Source organism: Oratosquilla oratoria, chromosome 16, assembly GCF_046742065.1.
Source record: "Oratosquilla oratoria isolate Oo_2021 chromosome 16, ASM4674206v1, whole genome shotgun sequence".
In the NCBI taxonomy this organism is placed as follows: domain Eukaryota; kingdom Metazoa; phylum Arthropoda; class Malacostraca; order Stomatopoda; family Squillidae; genus Oratosquilla; species Oratosquilla oratoria.
In genome coordinates this window covers 61,102,529-61,120,028 of record NC_134792.1, presented here as the reverse complement: position 1 = coordinate 61,120,028, position 17,500 = coordinate 61,102,529, and the positions used below count along the sequence as shown (strand labels likewise).

General features: G+C 40.5%; 1 protein-coding gene across 1 annotated transcript in view; it reads right to left on the bottom strand.

The window, feature by feature from the left end:
- LOC143034070 (uncharacterized) overlaps nt 1-17,500 on the bottom strand; it is a 112,509-nt gene that overhangs the window by 94,858 nt on the left and 151 nt on the right. Inside the window, exon 2 of the mRNA XM_076199972.1 lies at nt 8,928-8,987. Coding sequence (XP_076056087.1) covers nt 8,928-8,972 — 45 coding nt within the window. The 5' untranslated portion in view covers nt 8,973-8,987. The remainder of the gene's footprint in view (nt 1-8,927; nt 8,988-17,500) is intronic.

The window sequence follows — 17,500 nt, the reverse complement described above, 5'->3', positions numbered from 1 at the left end:
CATAGAGACTTTTGGGCAAATGTTATTGTAGTGGTATTGGGAAATGTCAATGCTAGGGTATGGGATAAACCAATAGACGTAGTGGTTGGAAAGTGTGGAGTGCCATATAAAATTCGTAGTGGAGAGTTGATGGTGAAGATGTGTTTAGAGTTGGTGATAGCAGACAGATTTTAAGGGAAAAAAGTCAAGTAAAAGTACACATGGGAGAGGGTGGTGGATGGAGGTGGCTGATAAGGTTTTAATGGACTATGTAGTGGTATCCAGGAGAAGAGTGGGAAGAGTTTTGAATGTCTATATTTTAAGGGAGAGAGTGGGATAGTATCAGATATTCTTATGGTGGAAGGTAAGTTGAGAGCGGAGGATAGATGGAAAAAGAGGAAAAGGACAGAATGTAAGGAGTTCCTTAGAATAAAATGTATAAATGTGAAAGAAAAAGAGCAAGAGTATAGAGAGAAGCTGAGAGAAGAGTGGGAGGTGGTGAAGGATAGAGTAGAGGTAGGAGTGGAGGAGGAATGGTGTGTTTCAGGGAAGGAGTAACAAGGTGTGCAAAGATAGTGTGTGGAACATGGAGAATGGGAGGGAATAGAACGAAGGGTAGCGAATGATGGGATGAAGTGAAGAGGGTTGTTACAGAGAAGAAGAGAGTATTCACGGACTGGTTGCAAAGTAGGACGGAAGAAACACATGAGAGGTACAAAGGAAAAAGAAGAGAAGCAAAACATAAGATAAAGGAGACAAGAAGGAGACCAGATATAAAAATTTGGAAGTCATAAAATCATGTTTTAGAAGGAAGTTAAAAAAAGAAGGGGAAACGAATCAAGTAGGGAAGAAAAAGTATAAGGTGCAGATCGAGAGATGATAACGGAAAAAGAGGCGGTAAGAGGAAGTAGGCAGAGTATTTTAGGAAGCTGCTGAATGTAGAGGAGGATAGGGAGGGATTGGTGATAGCATTGGAAAGCGCTATGCAAATGACAGTGATGAATAAGGAAAAAGGAGAAATAAGAATAGATGGGGTGCAAGTAGTTACTAAAATTATGAGAACAGGTAATGCACTTGGATTAGATGGGTGTCACGCAGAGTGTCTGTTGAAGGGAGGTACCTTAATAGTGGACTGGCTAGTGAGGGTGTTAAATGTGTGTCTAAGGGATAGTAGAGTGCCGTAGGACAAGAGGAGTGTCTGCATAGTTCCGCTTTACAAGGGAAAGGGGGACAAATGTGTATATCAGTTTCAGAGGGATCAGTTTGTTAAGTGTACTTAGGTAGGCTTATGGGAAGGTTTCAATTGAAAGGCTTATGAGAGGAAAAGGAGTAATTGGTGAGGAACAGTGTGGGTTTAGGAAAGACTGGGATTACGTGGATCATATTTTTGTGGTAAGACAGATATGTGAGAAAGCTTTAGGAAAGGTAAATTTTTTTAGGCCTTTATGGATTTAGAAAAGGCTCATGACAGGGTGGACAGGAAGGCACTGTGGGAGGTTTTGTAGCTATATGGGATTGGGGGAAAGCTGTTAAAGGCAGTAAAATTTTTATAAAGAGTACTAGAGCCTGTGTTAGAATTAGAAATGGAGAGAGCGAGTGGTTTGAGGTAAAGGTGGGACTGCGTCAGGGATGTGACATCTCGCCATGACAGTTCAATGTGTACATGGATGGGGTAGTGCGGGAGGTAAATAATAGAGGAATGGGCAGGAGACTGGGAAAAAAATGGAGAAAAGGGGGAGGAAGTGAGACAGTTGCTGTTTACTGACGACACTGCGCTTGTGGCAGGGTAAGCGGGGGAAATTAAGAGAGTTAGCGACGGAGTTTGGGAAGGTATGCGATAGGAGAAAATTGATGGTACATGTAGGTATATATATATATATATATATATATATATAACGTAGAAACCACTGTTGGAGTAGAAAAGACTGGAAACGGGGAATCTATATATTTCGATTGCAAACTGCAATCCTCTTCAGTAGATACAAATAAGAGAGAGGGCGTACTGTTTAAGTAGCACCCTTAACAAAAGAAAGGGGAACATGGGAAGATATCTCTACCCTCTTCTCACTCCGTATGTGAGGTCAGGAGGCAAATGTGGTTTCTACGTTATTGACAAATGTGTGATTACATTTTTCACCTGTAATATATATATATATATATATATATATATATATATATATATATATATATATATATTATATACATTTATACACACACATAAAATATCATAGGGACTCATCATATCTAGAATCACCACCAAAAAGTCAAGAAATAATCACGGAAACTAACGTCTACAATTTCTAACCTGGACTTATATAAATTAACCATATGGCTGTAGCCAAGTTATTCTATCAATCTTTGTAATATTCTCTCGGTAGAAAGAAGATAAAGATCAGGAAACTGGAAATCAAATGAAGTATGCACGCAGTGCCTAGGGCAGGGGTGGGTAACCCTTGGCACGAGTGCCAAGAACAAGTGATATCTAGAGCTCACCTTAAAACGAATAATAATTCTTCAACGTCTTTTATATGACCATTGGTAATTACATGCTGCACTGGGCGGCGTATTGGGGCCCCACGAGGTTAAGGGAGGGGGCCATTGGCACGCGAGAGAAATTTGTAACAAAGATTTGGCTAATTTTGCACAAACACTTAAAAAAAGTTGCCCACCACTGGCCTAGGACAACAATTACTTAGTTCAGCATGTAAAAGAGCCCACAAGACATAGAAATTTACTCGATCTATTGATCACTATCCGCGAAAGCATGATAACCGATGCAGAAATTGGTGAAACTATTGGAAGTAGTGTTCACAACTTTGATTCAAACTACTAAAAAATTTAGAATAGATACTTGTGTTTCTAAAATACCCGATTTCAGTAAAGCTCAGTTCATAGGACTACGTCAGGAGCTTCAGCTTACAGATTGGGAGGCAAAATTAAGCGAAAAACCTGTAGATCGGATATGGGAAACATTTCAAAATACGTTAAGATGATTCATATTTACACCGCGTTTAAGGAGAGACGCCCCCCAAATCAGGCTCGCCCAAGGTGGCTCGACAAAGAAACTGAAAAAAGTATTGCTAAAAAGAGACAGGCTTATAAGGAATATAAGTGCTCGGGTGCATCTAATGACTATGAAACTTATGTATCAATACAGAGAGTTTTAAAAGGACAATAAAAAAAAGAGAAAACGACAATGCGAAATGAACATCGCTGATAAATCCAAAGAGAATCCCAAAGAATTCTAAAGTTACATTAGAGATAAAAAAGATTGTTAGGAATCACATTGGTCCACTATTATCTGCTGACGGTCAACTTGAATATTCAAATGAATTATGTGTGATATTTTAAACAATTATTCTAGCTCGGTATTCGTAAACGAATCACTTCAAAGTGAACTCCAAACTGAAACCTGTGAAAAGTCTAGGGTAAACTTACTCACTACGGTAAATATAACAAAAGAAAAAATTAAAAGGTGTATAGATAAACTCAAAGTTAATAAAACACCAGGGCCTGGCGGTTGGCATCCAAGAATCTTAAAGGAAATGAAAAATGAGATTGTTGTCCCATTAGAAATTGTTTTAAAGAAATTCATCACATTCGGAGATGTCCCAAGAGAATGGAAGCTAGCTAACGTTACTCCCATATTCAAAAAAGGTGACAAAAAGAAACCAAATAATTAAAGGCCTGTAAGTTTGACTTCAATCGTAGGAAAAAATAATGGAAACTATCATCAGAGATGCTATCGAACATCATTTAGAAAGTAACCGTTTGGTAAATGATAGTCAGCATGGTTTCAGACGGAAACGTTCTTGCGTGACTAACTTACTCGAATTCTACAACACAGTTATCTCGAATTATGACAAAAGAAACAATATAGATTTAATATATCTAGACTTTGCGAAAGCTTTTGATACCGTCCCACACGAAAGACTACTTACTATAGTATATTATTGTTTTTATTTATTAATTGATTATTATTATGATTTTTTTCGCATCCGAGCTAGATATGGATCAAAAGGTCTCCTGTCGGCATGCTCCGCCTTTGTAATCCTTTGAATTCTACAACACAGTCATCTCGAATTATGACGAAAAAACAATATAGATTTGATATATTTAGACTTTGCAAAAGTTTTTGATACCGTCCCCCACGAAAGACTACTGACTAAATTAGCTTCATACGGAATAAGTGGTAGCCTAATAGGTTGGACTAATAATTGGTTGAACGATCGAAAACAGAGAGTTGTTCTAAATGGCAAAAATTACAGACGGAAAAATGTTACGAGAGGAATTCCTCAGGGTTCTGTTCTTGGGCCATTTCTATTTATACATACATACATACATATACCAAGGCTTTTTCCCCCTTCCAAGGGAGGTAGCCAAAAAGGGAAAGGCATAAAAACACTCCCACCCATTTCATCCCCAAATACACTCCACACCCCTCCCACCCTTCCTCTCATCTGAGCACCTCCTGGATGACGGGTCATCCCTGCACCCCGCCCACCGCCCTGGGTCAGAAGCAGTGTCGCAAGACACAGTACATCCACAGCAAGGCCGCTTCATTTAATCGGCGACCCCCCTCTCCGTCCCCCTTTGCATATAAGGCGAGGACGAGAGAAATCCCTTCGGGCTGCGTCAAAATTTACTCACACATACTACCCCACCCCCCACCCCCCGCCCATTCCTCCTCATGCAATCACAACATCATCCATATACAACCATTCTCCACTCACCTCTGTCTTCCGTCCTCTCCCTTCCTTCCTCAACAGACATTCCCCTCTTCCCCAAAGCCCCCTTCACCCCATCCATCCACCTCATCCTAGGACGTCCCCTCATGTTCACTCCCTCCACATCTGCCTTCCATACCTCTTTTACTAGTCTTTCTTCACTCATTCTTTCCATATGTCCAAACCATCCTAATATTCTTTCATCAACCCTCTCTCCCAAATCCTTTTTCACCCCTGTTCTCCTCCTCACCTCCTCATTTCTCACTCTATCTAGCCTAGTAACCCCCGCCATACTTCTCAGACACCTCATCTCAAACACATTCAAACTCCTTCTCTCTTCTTCTCTTATGTTCCACGTTTCTGCCCCATACAGTGCTGTTGGCACAATCACTCCTTCATACAGTCTCCTCTTCGCATCCATTCCCAAATGTCTATTTCTCATTACACTCTTTAAACCACCAAGGCATTTACTCGCTTCTCTCAATCTACATTCTACCTCCACCTTCACTCCACCTTTTCCTGCTACACTTGCACCCAAGTATCTAAAACTATCCACTTCCTCCAGTCGCTCTCCCTTAATGTTCACTTCCAGTCTACTGCCACTTTCACCCCTTGTACATCTCATCACCTTACTTTTACCCACATTTATCTTTAGCTTTCTTCTATCACATACTCTCCCAAACTCTGCCACCAACTTCCTCAATCCCTCCTCTGACCCTGCCACAAGCGCAGTGTCGTCCGCAAACAACAGCTGGCTCACCTCCCACTTTTCTCCATTTTCTTTAACCATCTCCAATCCCTGACTCACTACCCTATTTATAGTATATATAAATGATATAGACCACGGATTGAAATCTATTGTCTCCATACTTGCTGATGATACAAAACTACGGAGTGGCAAATGATCACTCAAACCAATTAGATATCTAAGAAGGTTTAGATAAACTATAGCAATGGTCTGAAAAGTGGCTAATGAAATTTAACACAAGTAAATGCAAGGTTATACACATAGGTAACAATAACAGAAGGTACAATTACAAATTATTTGGAAATTCGTTAACAAAAATGGATAGTGAAAAGGACCTCGGCGTAATTATCAGTAACGATCTCAAATCATCCAAGCAGTTTATTTCAGCCTCTGAGAAAGAAAATAAGAACCTAGGACTTATTGCACGATCTTTTGACTTCAAAAGTCCATCTCTCATTAAAAAGCTATATAAATCGTTAGTTCGTCCACATTTGGAATATGCCGTTTCCGTATGGTCACCGAATGTCATTAAAGACATTGACAGATTGGAAAGAGTACAACGGCGAGCCGCAAAACAGATTCCAAATATCAAAAATAAATCATACGAAAATCGACTAAAGCATATGAATCTGTTTTCTCTAAAGAAGCATAGACTCAGAGGTGACTTGATACAGGTCTTTAAGATTCTAAAGGGAAGTGACATAAAAAGATACAAAATTTTCACACTGAATGAAAATCCGACAATAAATAATGGTCTGAAATTGTCAGATAATAGATTTAATTTGGAAGTTGGTAGAAACAACTTCGCCAACCGTGTAGTTAATGAATGGAATAAACTTCCTGCAGAGGCGGTGCAATGTAGTTCAGTTCGAAGCTTTAAGATTCGTTTAGATAAACACCTAAGCAAGATGCTGTAATGCCTGCCATTTTGTTATTTGATTGTTATTATCTCTTTATTAATATTTATAATTGATTTTTACTACTATTTACTACTTGTTTGTTATTTAACTTTACTTATTTATCTATTTTTATTTATATTATCTGTTTACTTATTTATCATTATAATTTTTTCACATCCGACCTAGTTATGGGCCAAAACGTCTCCTGTCGGCATGCTCCTCCTTTGTAATCCTTTGTAAGTGTGATTTACTTGTATCTCATGAGAGCTATCACTCTCTCAAAGCTCATATACAGAGTGATATATTGATCATGTTGTGACCTGGTACACATACCCCATCTCTGTGCTTAAGAGGACAATGACTATACTTCTTCCATCATCTGGTGACCCACAGGATGTGGCCGGCAAAACCAGCAACGTTGCTACGTCTAAACCATCTCCAAAGAAAACGGGAGACACCGTTTTCTTTATATTTGCATGTATGACCGGTATGATTAAAGAGACTGCAAGCGGCCCGAAAACCCGTACCCAGCCTCTCTATGTAATTCTCTATGAGTGACCTGTGCACCTGGTCGGGAGCCGGGGCTAGGTCGCCTAACCTGAGATGCCACATCGTTTAACAAGTCTCTTCTTTTATTTACATGTATAACAATTACTCATATGACCTACCATTTAATGAAAAAATAAATATGCATTTAGAATATTCCATGTTAACATACTAGGGGTAGTGGATAGCTTCCGGTATATGCTGAATGTTTTGGATTCAGTACGTGACAACACGGCAGACAACACCTTGTGGGTCACGAGATAAAGGAAATAGTATAGTTTCAGTGGTACTAGAGCTTTCAAGCCACGGGCACCAACTTTGAATTCCTCTGAGAGAAATCAAGCCGTTAACTACTACACTAGCAAACCGTATAGAGCAGTGGTTCTCAGACTTTTTCGTGAGCGACCCTATTTGGAACATTTCAATGCTTCGCGACCCAGAATCAGGTAAAGAGAAAGAAAATGGACAGCGATATATACCCTTTACATTGGAAAAAAAACATAAGTAATGTGGGGTTAAAAAAAAATAATTAGTCAAATATTTGAAATACTTTGAAAACGTGAGAATTTTCCTTTGCCCCTGCGACCCATCAAAATTGACCTCGCGACCCAACCTTGGGTCGCGACCCACAGTTTGGGAACCACTGGTATAGAGTGTATCTCGTGCAACCGTCTCAAGATAGCAGCTTTGTTAGTGACTACTGCACGTGTAATTGAATTTGCATGTGGGTATGCACGTGCCTGATTCATCTACGTATATTAACTTAGTTTAGTAATATAGGAATAGATCAAATATCTATTACCTCATCTTTTTTCCTCCCCTTGTCAAATTCCATTTACATTTTGTCCGTTTCGAAATCTTTAAATGCTCTCGGCATTTGTCACACATTCACTGTTGCCTAAATGGTCAGCCAGAAAACGAATATATTCAAGATATACTCCATTCACTGATGATTTTATTCCAATTCTGAGCTGATGGGTTTATGTCATAAGTAAGGAAAGTTCGGATCCTTTAACCACGTTTGTGTGTGTGTGTGTGTGTGTGTGTGTGTGTGTGTGTGTGTGTGTGTGTGTGTGTGTGTGTGTGTGTGTGTGTGTGTGTGTGCGTGCGTGTGTGTGTGTGCGTATGTGTGAGTACGTGTGTGTGTGTGTGATTCATCATGGTCTTGGATCACCTATTGGAATCGTGATTGACAGCTATTTCCCTCCCGGATGAGAGCTCAGAGCTCAGAGCTCATATATGACTGATCTATGGTTAATGCTGTGACCTTACACGTACACACGTCCCCAACTCCCCGCTCACGAGAGCTGTAGTAACGACTCGCAGTGCAGCGATACTGAAATCATTTCAGTCCTGGGTGGGATTCGACTCGGACCACCACAGTGGTGGCCGGGAACTCTACCACTGCGCCATGGAGTCGTGTGAGTGAGTGTGCGTGCGTGTGTGTGTGTGTGTGTGTGTGTGTGAGAGAGAGAGAGAGATAAAGACAGACTAAAAATGAGAAAGTGTGCATGAGCTCGAGCAAGATCTTCACATCCGTAAGCTGGCGCCATTGTTTTTTACCACAACAAGAGATTGCTGGACAAAAATCGTGAAAAATGGGAGTTAGTAAGACTCATTAATTCTCACACAAACCACCTTCGTTGCGGCGCCGTTTCCCCGGGGTTTGGCGAGATGCAGAATAAAGCTATCGTTACACTAAGTCAACGGAATGGTTGGATTCCATCGATTTAGTTGGATTTCATCCAAATTTGGAGTGTAACATTAGCTTTAATTTACAGTTACATTCCTAATGAATCTTTGGAATACAACCATTCCATTGACTAGTGTAACCGTAGCTTAAGAGGACATGGGAAAGGCGTCATCACAGTAGATATTAATTAGTGCAACAGTGTCGATTCCTAGGCATTCTTAAGCTTAAGAATCGATACTGTGTCTATCTAGTGTCAGTCAATAAAACGTGTAGAAGGGCTCATTGTAGGGACTGAAAAGGTTCAAGAACTACAACTCTTTTCATGTTTTGCTTACCTGTTGACCAAACACCGTCAGCGTGATGAGGAGCGAGATCAACATCCTGGTGAATCTGACCTGTGAATGGAAGATCAAAGACGTAGCGTTAGATACGAACTGCTGAACAGTCTTCTGGCGTTGAGGTATTGCATGGCCGTGCATGAACGAAGAAAGGAAAGGCTTTTGTTGCGGTGAAATTGGTATCTGTGTTATGAGATGGAGGACGTACACATGAGCAAGTGGGAAAGTCTTGCCAAGGATTGTGGCCACGGGAGGCTGTGACTGAATCACAGACTAAACAGAGAGGAAAGATGGCAACTTGCGGCTGAGGAACAGCGAGCAAGACACAAGAACGGCCTGAGAAGTCCGCTTGCTGGTAGCGTCTTTAAGTGCAACAACTGCAACAGGGTTTACTATTCCAGAATTGGCCTTCACAGCCAAAGCAGGCGTTGCTCCAGAACCAACTAAAGTAACCAGACTTTCAAGTCCTTTCCATGGCCTTTCCATGACCTTTTGAGACCGACGGATGCCATAAAAAAAAAAAAAAAATGAGAAGACATCCGGAGAACGGAGTGGGAGATTATCTTCCCGATATGATTGACCATGTTGGTGAAAAATCAGAATATATTTTTCGTTGAACGGTAACTACTATATCGTTAATCATGTAAGAATCATGTTTGCATAGTTAGAATTTGGAGGCGGGTGAAGATCTCTCTCCAAGGGCTGACACTTACACGGCAAACTATTTTGTTTTCCAAACAGAAATACATAGAATGTCATTTAATACAAATGCTGGAGGAAATTCATTTTCCACCAGCATGTCAGATTCCTTCCCGAAAGCTGCGGCATGCAAATTAGCCCCAACAATCGGAGGAAAATTAGCCCAGTGTGAAGCCAGCACACATACCTCTCCCTTTTTTTCAGTGTCCATAGTGAAAATTAAAACTAATATTGCCTAAGAAGATGGTAATTGGAGACTGACTGGGACAAGATCAGGGGGAAGACCACGGAAAAGATGAAAGGATTCAGTTGCAGAGACTTTGGAGAGACACCACCACCTACCACCACTGGATGGGCCGATATAGCGGAAGGAGTCTTACCGCCGTGACAGACGAGCGGGTTGGCCGCCGCGGGGTACAAAGCGGGTCAGTCGCCGCGGAACCGCTTTATATTGATTCCTATGTAAAACAATGATGTAAACCTCTCGTCTGACATAGCCAGGCGGGCTGGCCGCGGCGGTTATAAGTGGGGAAATGCGTCTCACCCGCCGCGGTCAGGCGGGTAGACCGCCCGTGTGACATCAGCCTTACAAGACGGAAGAGAATGGTCGAAAACGGAAAGTTGTTTTAAATGGAAAAACTTCTGGATGGAAAAGTGTTGCAAGTGGAGTTCCTCAGGGTTTCGTTCTTGGGCCACTTCTATTCATAGTATATATAAATGATATAGACCATGGACTAAAATCTACTGTTTCCAAATTTGCTGATGATACAAAACTGTGCGGAGTGGCAAATGATCACTCAAACCAATTAGATATTCAAGAAGATTTAGATAAATTACAGCAATGGTCTGAAAAGTGGCTAATGAAATTTAACACAAGTAAATGCAAGGTAATGCACATAGGTAAAAATAACAGTAAGTACGATTACAAGTTATTTGGAAATTCGTTAACAAAAGTGGATAGTGAAAAAGATCTCGGCGTAATTATCAGTAACGACCTCAAATCCTCCAAGCAGTATATTTCAGCCTCTGACAAAGCAAATAAGATTCTGGGATTGATTGCGCGATCTTTTGATTTCAAAAGTCCATCACTCATTAACAAGCTATATAAATCGTTAGTTCGTCCACATTTGGAATATGCTGTTTCCGTATGGTCACCGAATCTCATTAAAGACATTGACAGACTGGAAAAAGTACAACGGCGAGCCACAAAACTGATTCCAAATATCAAAAATAAATCATACGAAAATCGACTTAAGCACATGAATCTGTTTTCCCTAAAAAAGCGTAGACTCAGAGGTGACTTGATACAGGTCTTTAAGATTTTAAAGGGAATTGACAACATCAAAAGTGACAAGATTTTCACATTGAATGAGAATCAGACAAGAAACAATGGTCTCAAACTGTCCGGAAATAGATTAAATTTGGAAGTAGGTAGAAACAACTTTGCCAACCGTGTAGTTAATGAATGGAATAAACTTCCTGCACAGGTAGTGCAATGTAGTTCAGTTCGAAGCTTTAAGAATCATTTAGATAAATACCTAAGTAAGATGCTGTAATGATTATAATTTATGTTATATTATTTGTTTTTGTTTTGTTATAATTTGTCTGTGATTTTCATCTATTATTAGTTATATGTCAATTTATCATCATTTACTATTTACCTGTAGATTATTTTAACTATACCTATGCATTTATTTATGTATTTTATTTGTTATTTACATTATTATAGTTTTTATTTATTATTTTATTATTAATATATATATATATATATATATATATATATATATATATATATGATATATATATATATACTGTATATACATATATATATATTTTTGCATCCGACCTAGATATGGATCAAAAGGTCTCCTGTCGGCATGCTCCGCCTTTGTAATCCTTTGTAATCCTTTGAAGAGGCTCGACCCACTGAGAGTAAAATCTCTACCTAGGAGCGGATGTAATAAGATGTAATTGCCTGACAGATATTCTGTTTGCTTAGTGATTCACCGTGTGAGCTCTAATATATAATTGAAACACTGATAAAACTTCAAATCTAACTGTGATAGACCCAATCCAGCCACCTCACTATAGTATTCAAAAGCAGGTAAATTAAAGTTCCCTGGCATAACAACATCCTTACCCTGTCAAAAATTAGAGGAATACAAGAAGAAAGATAATTCATTTTCTTGAGCTGTGTAAGGTTACAGATATATACACATGTACAATTCATTGGCCGAGCACTCACTGTAGGGGGATGGCCTTAGATTAGGCACTTCTCGCTATAATGCTATTTGATTTTGTTACTTCGTCTGAGTAGACGCGACTTCGGTTACGATCTTTTGTTTTTCAAACTTCCAAATGTCAAATTACTCTTGCGCCATAGAGTAAGAAGCCGAATGACGAACTCAGAGAAGTTAAACCTAGAATACGAACGTTAGACACATTGTTCAGATATTCTTGCGGAAGTCTACAATATTGTGACCAAGGTCGTTTCTACTCAAAAAGAAATAGCAAAAGTAAATAGCACGCTAGCCTAGTGTGCCGCCAAACTTTTTTTTTTTTTTTTTTTTTTTTTTTAAGGATACCACAGACACCAACCCCACCCCTGCCTTGGGTCTCAATTAACTTATCCACCTCGAGAAAATAAATTTTGCCTCAATACAGACAATTTCACTCAGCTGGGAAAAAATCTCCACTCTAGTTGGATTTGCAGTTAAACTTACCAACCCCACTTCCTCCTCTTGATTTTTCCATCACTTCTGCCTTCTCTAGATCTGAGTAAAATCGTCTGTAGCTCACCAGAATAAAATTTCTCGAGATTAATGATAATTACATATACCAAGGCTTTTTCCCCCTTACAAGGGGGGTAGCCAAAAAGGGGAAGGCATAAAAACACTCCCACCCATTTCATCCCTAAATACACTCCACACCCCTCCCACCCTTCCTCTCATCTGAGCACCTCCTGGATGACGGGTCATCCCTGCACCCTGCCCACCGCCCTGGGTCAGAAGCAGTGTCGCAAGACACAGTACATCCACAGCAAGGCCGCTTCATTTAATCGGCGACCCCCCCCTCTCCGTCCCCCTTTGCATATAAGGCGAGGACGGGGAGAAATCCCTTCGGGCTGCGTCAAAATTTACTCACACATACTACCCCCCCCCCACCCCCCGCCCATTCCTCCTCATGCAGTCACAACATCATCCATATACAACCATTCTCCACTCACCTCTGTCTTCCGTTCCTCTCCCTTCCTTCCTCAAACAGACATTCCCCTCTTCCCCAAAGCCCCCTTCACCCCATCCATCCACCTCATCCTAGGACGTCCCCTCATGTTCACTCCCTCCACATCTGCCTTCCATACCTCTTTTACTAGTCTTTCTTCACTCATTCTTTCCATGTGTCCAAACCATCCTAATATTCTTTCATCAACCCTATCTCCCAAATCCTTTTTCACCCTGTACTCCTCCTCACCTCCTCATTTTCTCACTCTATCCAGCCTAGTAACCCCCACCATACTTCTCAGACACCTCATCTCAAACACATTCAAACTCCTTCTCTCTTCTTCCCTTATGTTCCACGTTTCTGCCCCATACAGTGCTGTTGGCACAATCACTCCTTCATACAGTCTCCTCTTCGCATCCATTCCCAAATGTCTATTCCTCATTACACTCTTTAAACCACCAAGGCATTTACTCGCTTCTCTCAATCTACATTCTACCTCCACCTTCACTCCACCTTTTCCTGCTACACTTGCACCCAAGTATCTAAAACTATCCCCTTCTCCAGTCGCTCTCCCTTAATGTTCACTTCCAGTCTACTGCCACTTTCACCCCTTGTACATCTCATCACCTTACTTTTACCCACATTTATCTTTAGCTTTCTTCTATCACATACTCTCCCAAACTCTGCCACCAACTTCCTCAATCCCTCCTCTGACCCTGCCACAAGCGCAGTGTCGTCCGCAAACAACAGCTGGCTCACCTCCCACTTTTCTCCATTTTATTTAACCATCTCCAATCCCTGACTCACTACCCTAGCATTCACCTCTCGCACCACCCCATCCATGTATAAGTTGAACAGCCAGGGCGACATAACGCATCCTTGACGAAGTCCCACCTTTACTTCAAACCACTCACTCTCTCCATTTCTAATCCTAACACATGCTCTACTACTCTCATAAAAACTCTTGACAGCTCCCAAAAGCTTTCCTCCTATCCCATAAATCTGCATAACCTCCCACAGTGCCTTTCTGTCTACCCTATCATAAGCCTTTTCCAGATCCATAAAAGCCAAAAAAACATCCTTCCCCTTTGTTATAGCTTTCTCACATATATGTTTTACCACAAAGATCTGATCTACACAACCTCTACCCGTCCTAAATCCACACTGTTCCACACCAATTACTCCTTCTGTTCCACTCCTAATCCTCTCTATTAAGATCCTCCCATAAGCCTTCCCAACTACACTTAACAAGCTAATCCCTCTGAAATTACTACATTCACACTTGTCCCTTTTTCCCTTGTAAAGAGGAACTATACAGGCACTTCTCCAGTCCTCCGGTACTCTACCCTCTCTCCAGCAAACATTAAATAATCTCACCAACCAGTCCACCATCACTGCAACCTCCCTTTTTCAGACATTCTGCATGGCATCCATCCAGACCAGGTGCCTTACCTGCTTTCATCATCTTTACAACTGCCTTCACCTCATCCTTCCTTATTTCTCCTCCATTCTCCTCACTCATCACTCTCATTTTCTTCGCATTTCCCACTGCAGCTATCTTTCCTTCCCTATCCTCCTTCACATTCAGCAACTCCCTAAAATATTCTGCCCATCTTCCCCTCACTGCCATCTCTTCCATTATCATCTCTCCATCTGTACCTTTTACCTTGTCTTCCCTACTTGATTCGCCTCCTCTTCCTCTCTTAATTTCTTTCCAAAACATCTTTTTATTACTTTCAAAATTTTCTGTCATACTCCTCCTACCCCATTTCACATCTGCTCTCCTCTTTGCCTCCTTTACCTTTTGCTTTACTTCTCTTTTCTTTTCTTTGTACGTCTCATATGACTCCCCTGTCCTCTTTTGTAACCAATCTGTGAATGCTCGCTTCTTCTCTTCTACAACCTTCTTTGTTTCCTCATCCCACCATTCACTACCCTTTCTTCTATTTCCCCCTGTCCTTCTTGTTCCACACACCATCCTTGCACACTTTAAGACTCCCTCCTTGAACCATCCCCATTCCTCCTCCACACCCATCTCTGCTCTATCCTTTACTCCCTCCCACTCCTCCTTCAGCTTCTTTTCGTACTCCTTCTCCTTTTCCTTTTCATTCAAGGAGTTCACTCTAAGAACCTCCCTACCTTTTGTCCCTTTCCTCCTTCTCCATCTATCCTCCACTCTCAGCTTACCTTCCACCAAAAAATGATCTGATATTCCCCCACCCTCTCCCCTTAGCACATGTACATCCTTAACTCTTCCTATCATAATCCTATTTACCACTACATAATCCATTAGCGCTCTATCTACCACCCTTCCCTCCACCACCCTCTCCCATGTGTACTTATGCTTGACTTTCTTCCGAAACACTGTATTTTGCTATCATCAACTCTCTTTCTAGACACATTTCCACCATCAACTCTCCACTACGATTCTTTCCTGGAACTCCACACTTCCCAACCACTCCATCGATTGGACCATTTCCCACCCTAGCATTAAGGTCTCCCAGTACTATTACATTGACATTTCTTCCTAAACCCTCTATGCACTCATTTAAATCTATCCAAATGATAATTAATTATTAGTAATTATTATTATTATTATTATAATTGTTATTATTGCTATTGTTATTATTATTATTAGCATTATTAATCTTGACCCCCAAAAGTATCTTGGGGGCTCAAGATAGAAACCTGAATAGGTCAGAATCTGCGGCCGGAGCCATCCTTGCTCTGGGGCAGTGGTTCCCAAACTATCTTACCTGACGGTCCCTTTTTGCTTCCAGTAGGCCCGCACGCCCCCACTCACTCTTTTGTTCATGTGATATGATTCTTGCATTTATTTCTTAGCATTGTTCTGGAAAACATATTTCTGTTTGTATTAAATTCTAATATTGAAAGCCACTCAAACAAATAATAGTACATTCCAGAGACATTTTTCTTAGTAACTAAAAACGAAACATTTGGTTCAAAGGGGGCGAAAAAAAGTTTGAATAGCAAATTGGCAAAATTGACTGCAATTTTAAGAAAAGATAATTTGAAAAAATGGCATATAATATTTGGAAAGACTCGTTAGACTAAGGCACAATTTATGAACTAATTTAGTGAGATGGATGCTGCTGCTTCTTCCTCACAAGATTAGAAATTCTAGGATTGAAGTATTGGGAGTTTGTGACGAGTCCCTCAGTGGCGTCAGTGTGGTTGGTATCGGTGACGTGTCCAAAACGTGTAAGGAGAACTAGCTTAATAGAAAACGGGTTGGAGTGACTGCTATAATTATACTTTGCATGTATGTAATGGCAGATATTTGTTCTTTGAATGATTTTATTATTCTAATTAAAAATTTTTTTTTTAGCAGATAACTTCACGTCCCCCTTGTATCCTCATCACGCCTTCCTAGGGAGGCGCGCCCCCTAGTTTGGGAGCCAATGCTCTAGGCCCTAGAACATTGGTTCCCTAGAGTCTAGGGTATTAGTAACAGTCACTGGTGGCAACAGAGGAGGGAAGCGGAACTCAAACCCACGGCTTGGAAAATGCAAGGCCTGTCCAAGCATACATACAACACATAGATAGTAATCATGCTTATAGATGTTGTTAGTAATTATAATGATAACGGTATATGATACCTACTCTATTGCTAGTAAGTACCACTATCACATTCGAATGATTACTGTTTTCATAAGATTTATTATGATTATCACAATCATCATTACTGTTTGTCATTTGTAATCATTACTAGTGCATACAGGAGGCTATCAGCATATCTGCCTTACAAAAACAAAAGAAGAAAATAAATAATAAATAAATAAACAAGCATATCTGCCTTACAAAAACAAAAGAAGAAAATAAATAATAAATAAATAAATAAACATAAAAAATCCCTGCATCCTCTACCATCAAAGAGAGGCAACACCATTGCTTACCTCATAGATAAGCAGTAAAATTGATCACAAAGAGACTCCGTGACGCAGTGGATAGCGTTCCTGTCTCGCACGCAGGAGAACCAGATTTGATTCACGGGAAGACATGCTAGATAGGCAAGTGTTAAGTATTTCCATGGCTTCCCAATCCTTCTCAGAGGTGCATAATCCCAGTGTCACGTTTCTGTGTTGGCATCTAATCAGTATGGCCAAAGTGATTACACTGGCTTCAGATTCCGTTCGTAATTACCATCGAGTCTATGATGCTCATTTCACATGCACTTCACACCATCTCTTCAAACTTGTAATTGGCTGAAATCACCCTCAGGGAATAGGCAAGTGGTCCTCCAGTGGATCATCAAGGCTGACATTTATCTTTCAGACGGCTGAGGAAAATATCTCGATATTCCTCAGACTGCTGATTGTCAGCATGACATTTAAACTATCGTTACCACATTCGATAACATGACAAACGCGTGAAATCACTATTACGGGATTATGACGTTTGAACAGCTTATTTGTTAAAAAAGACGTGCACATCTATAAAACAACGGAGAAAGGAATAAAAATACGAGTATTACTTTGTATGGAAGGGCATTCTCATAAGCTTCGATATTAGACACGCAGGAAGTAACCTGCATTGTAAGATTGCACTACTTGGTAATAAACACGTTTGACTGCATTCATTGATACACAATCATTAAAGTTACTCACTTCTCTCCCAGCCTCCCACAC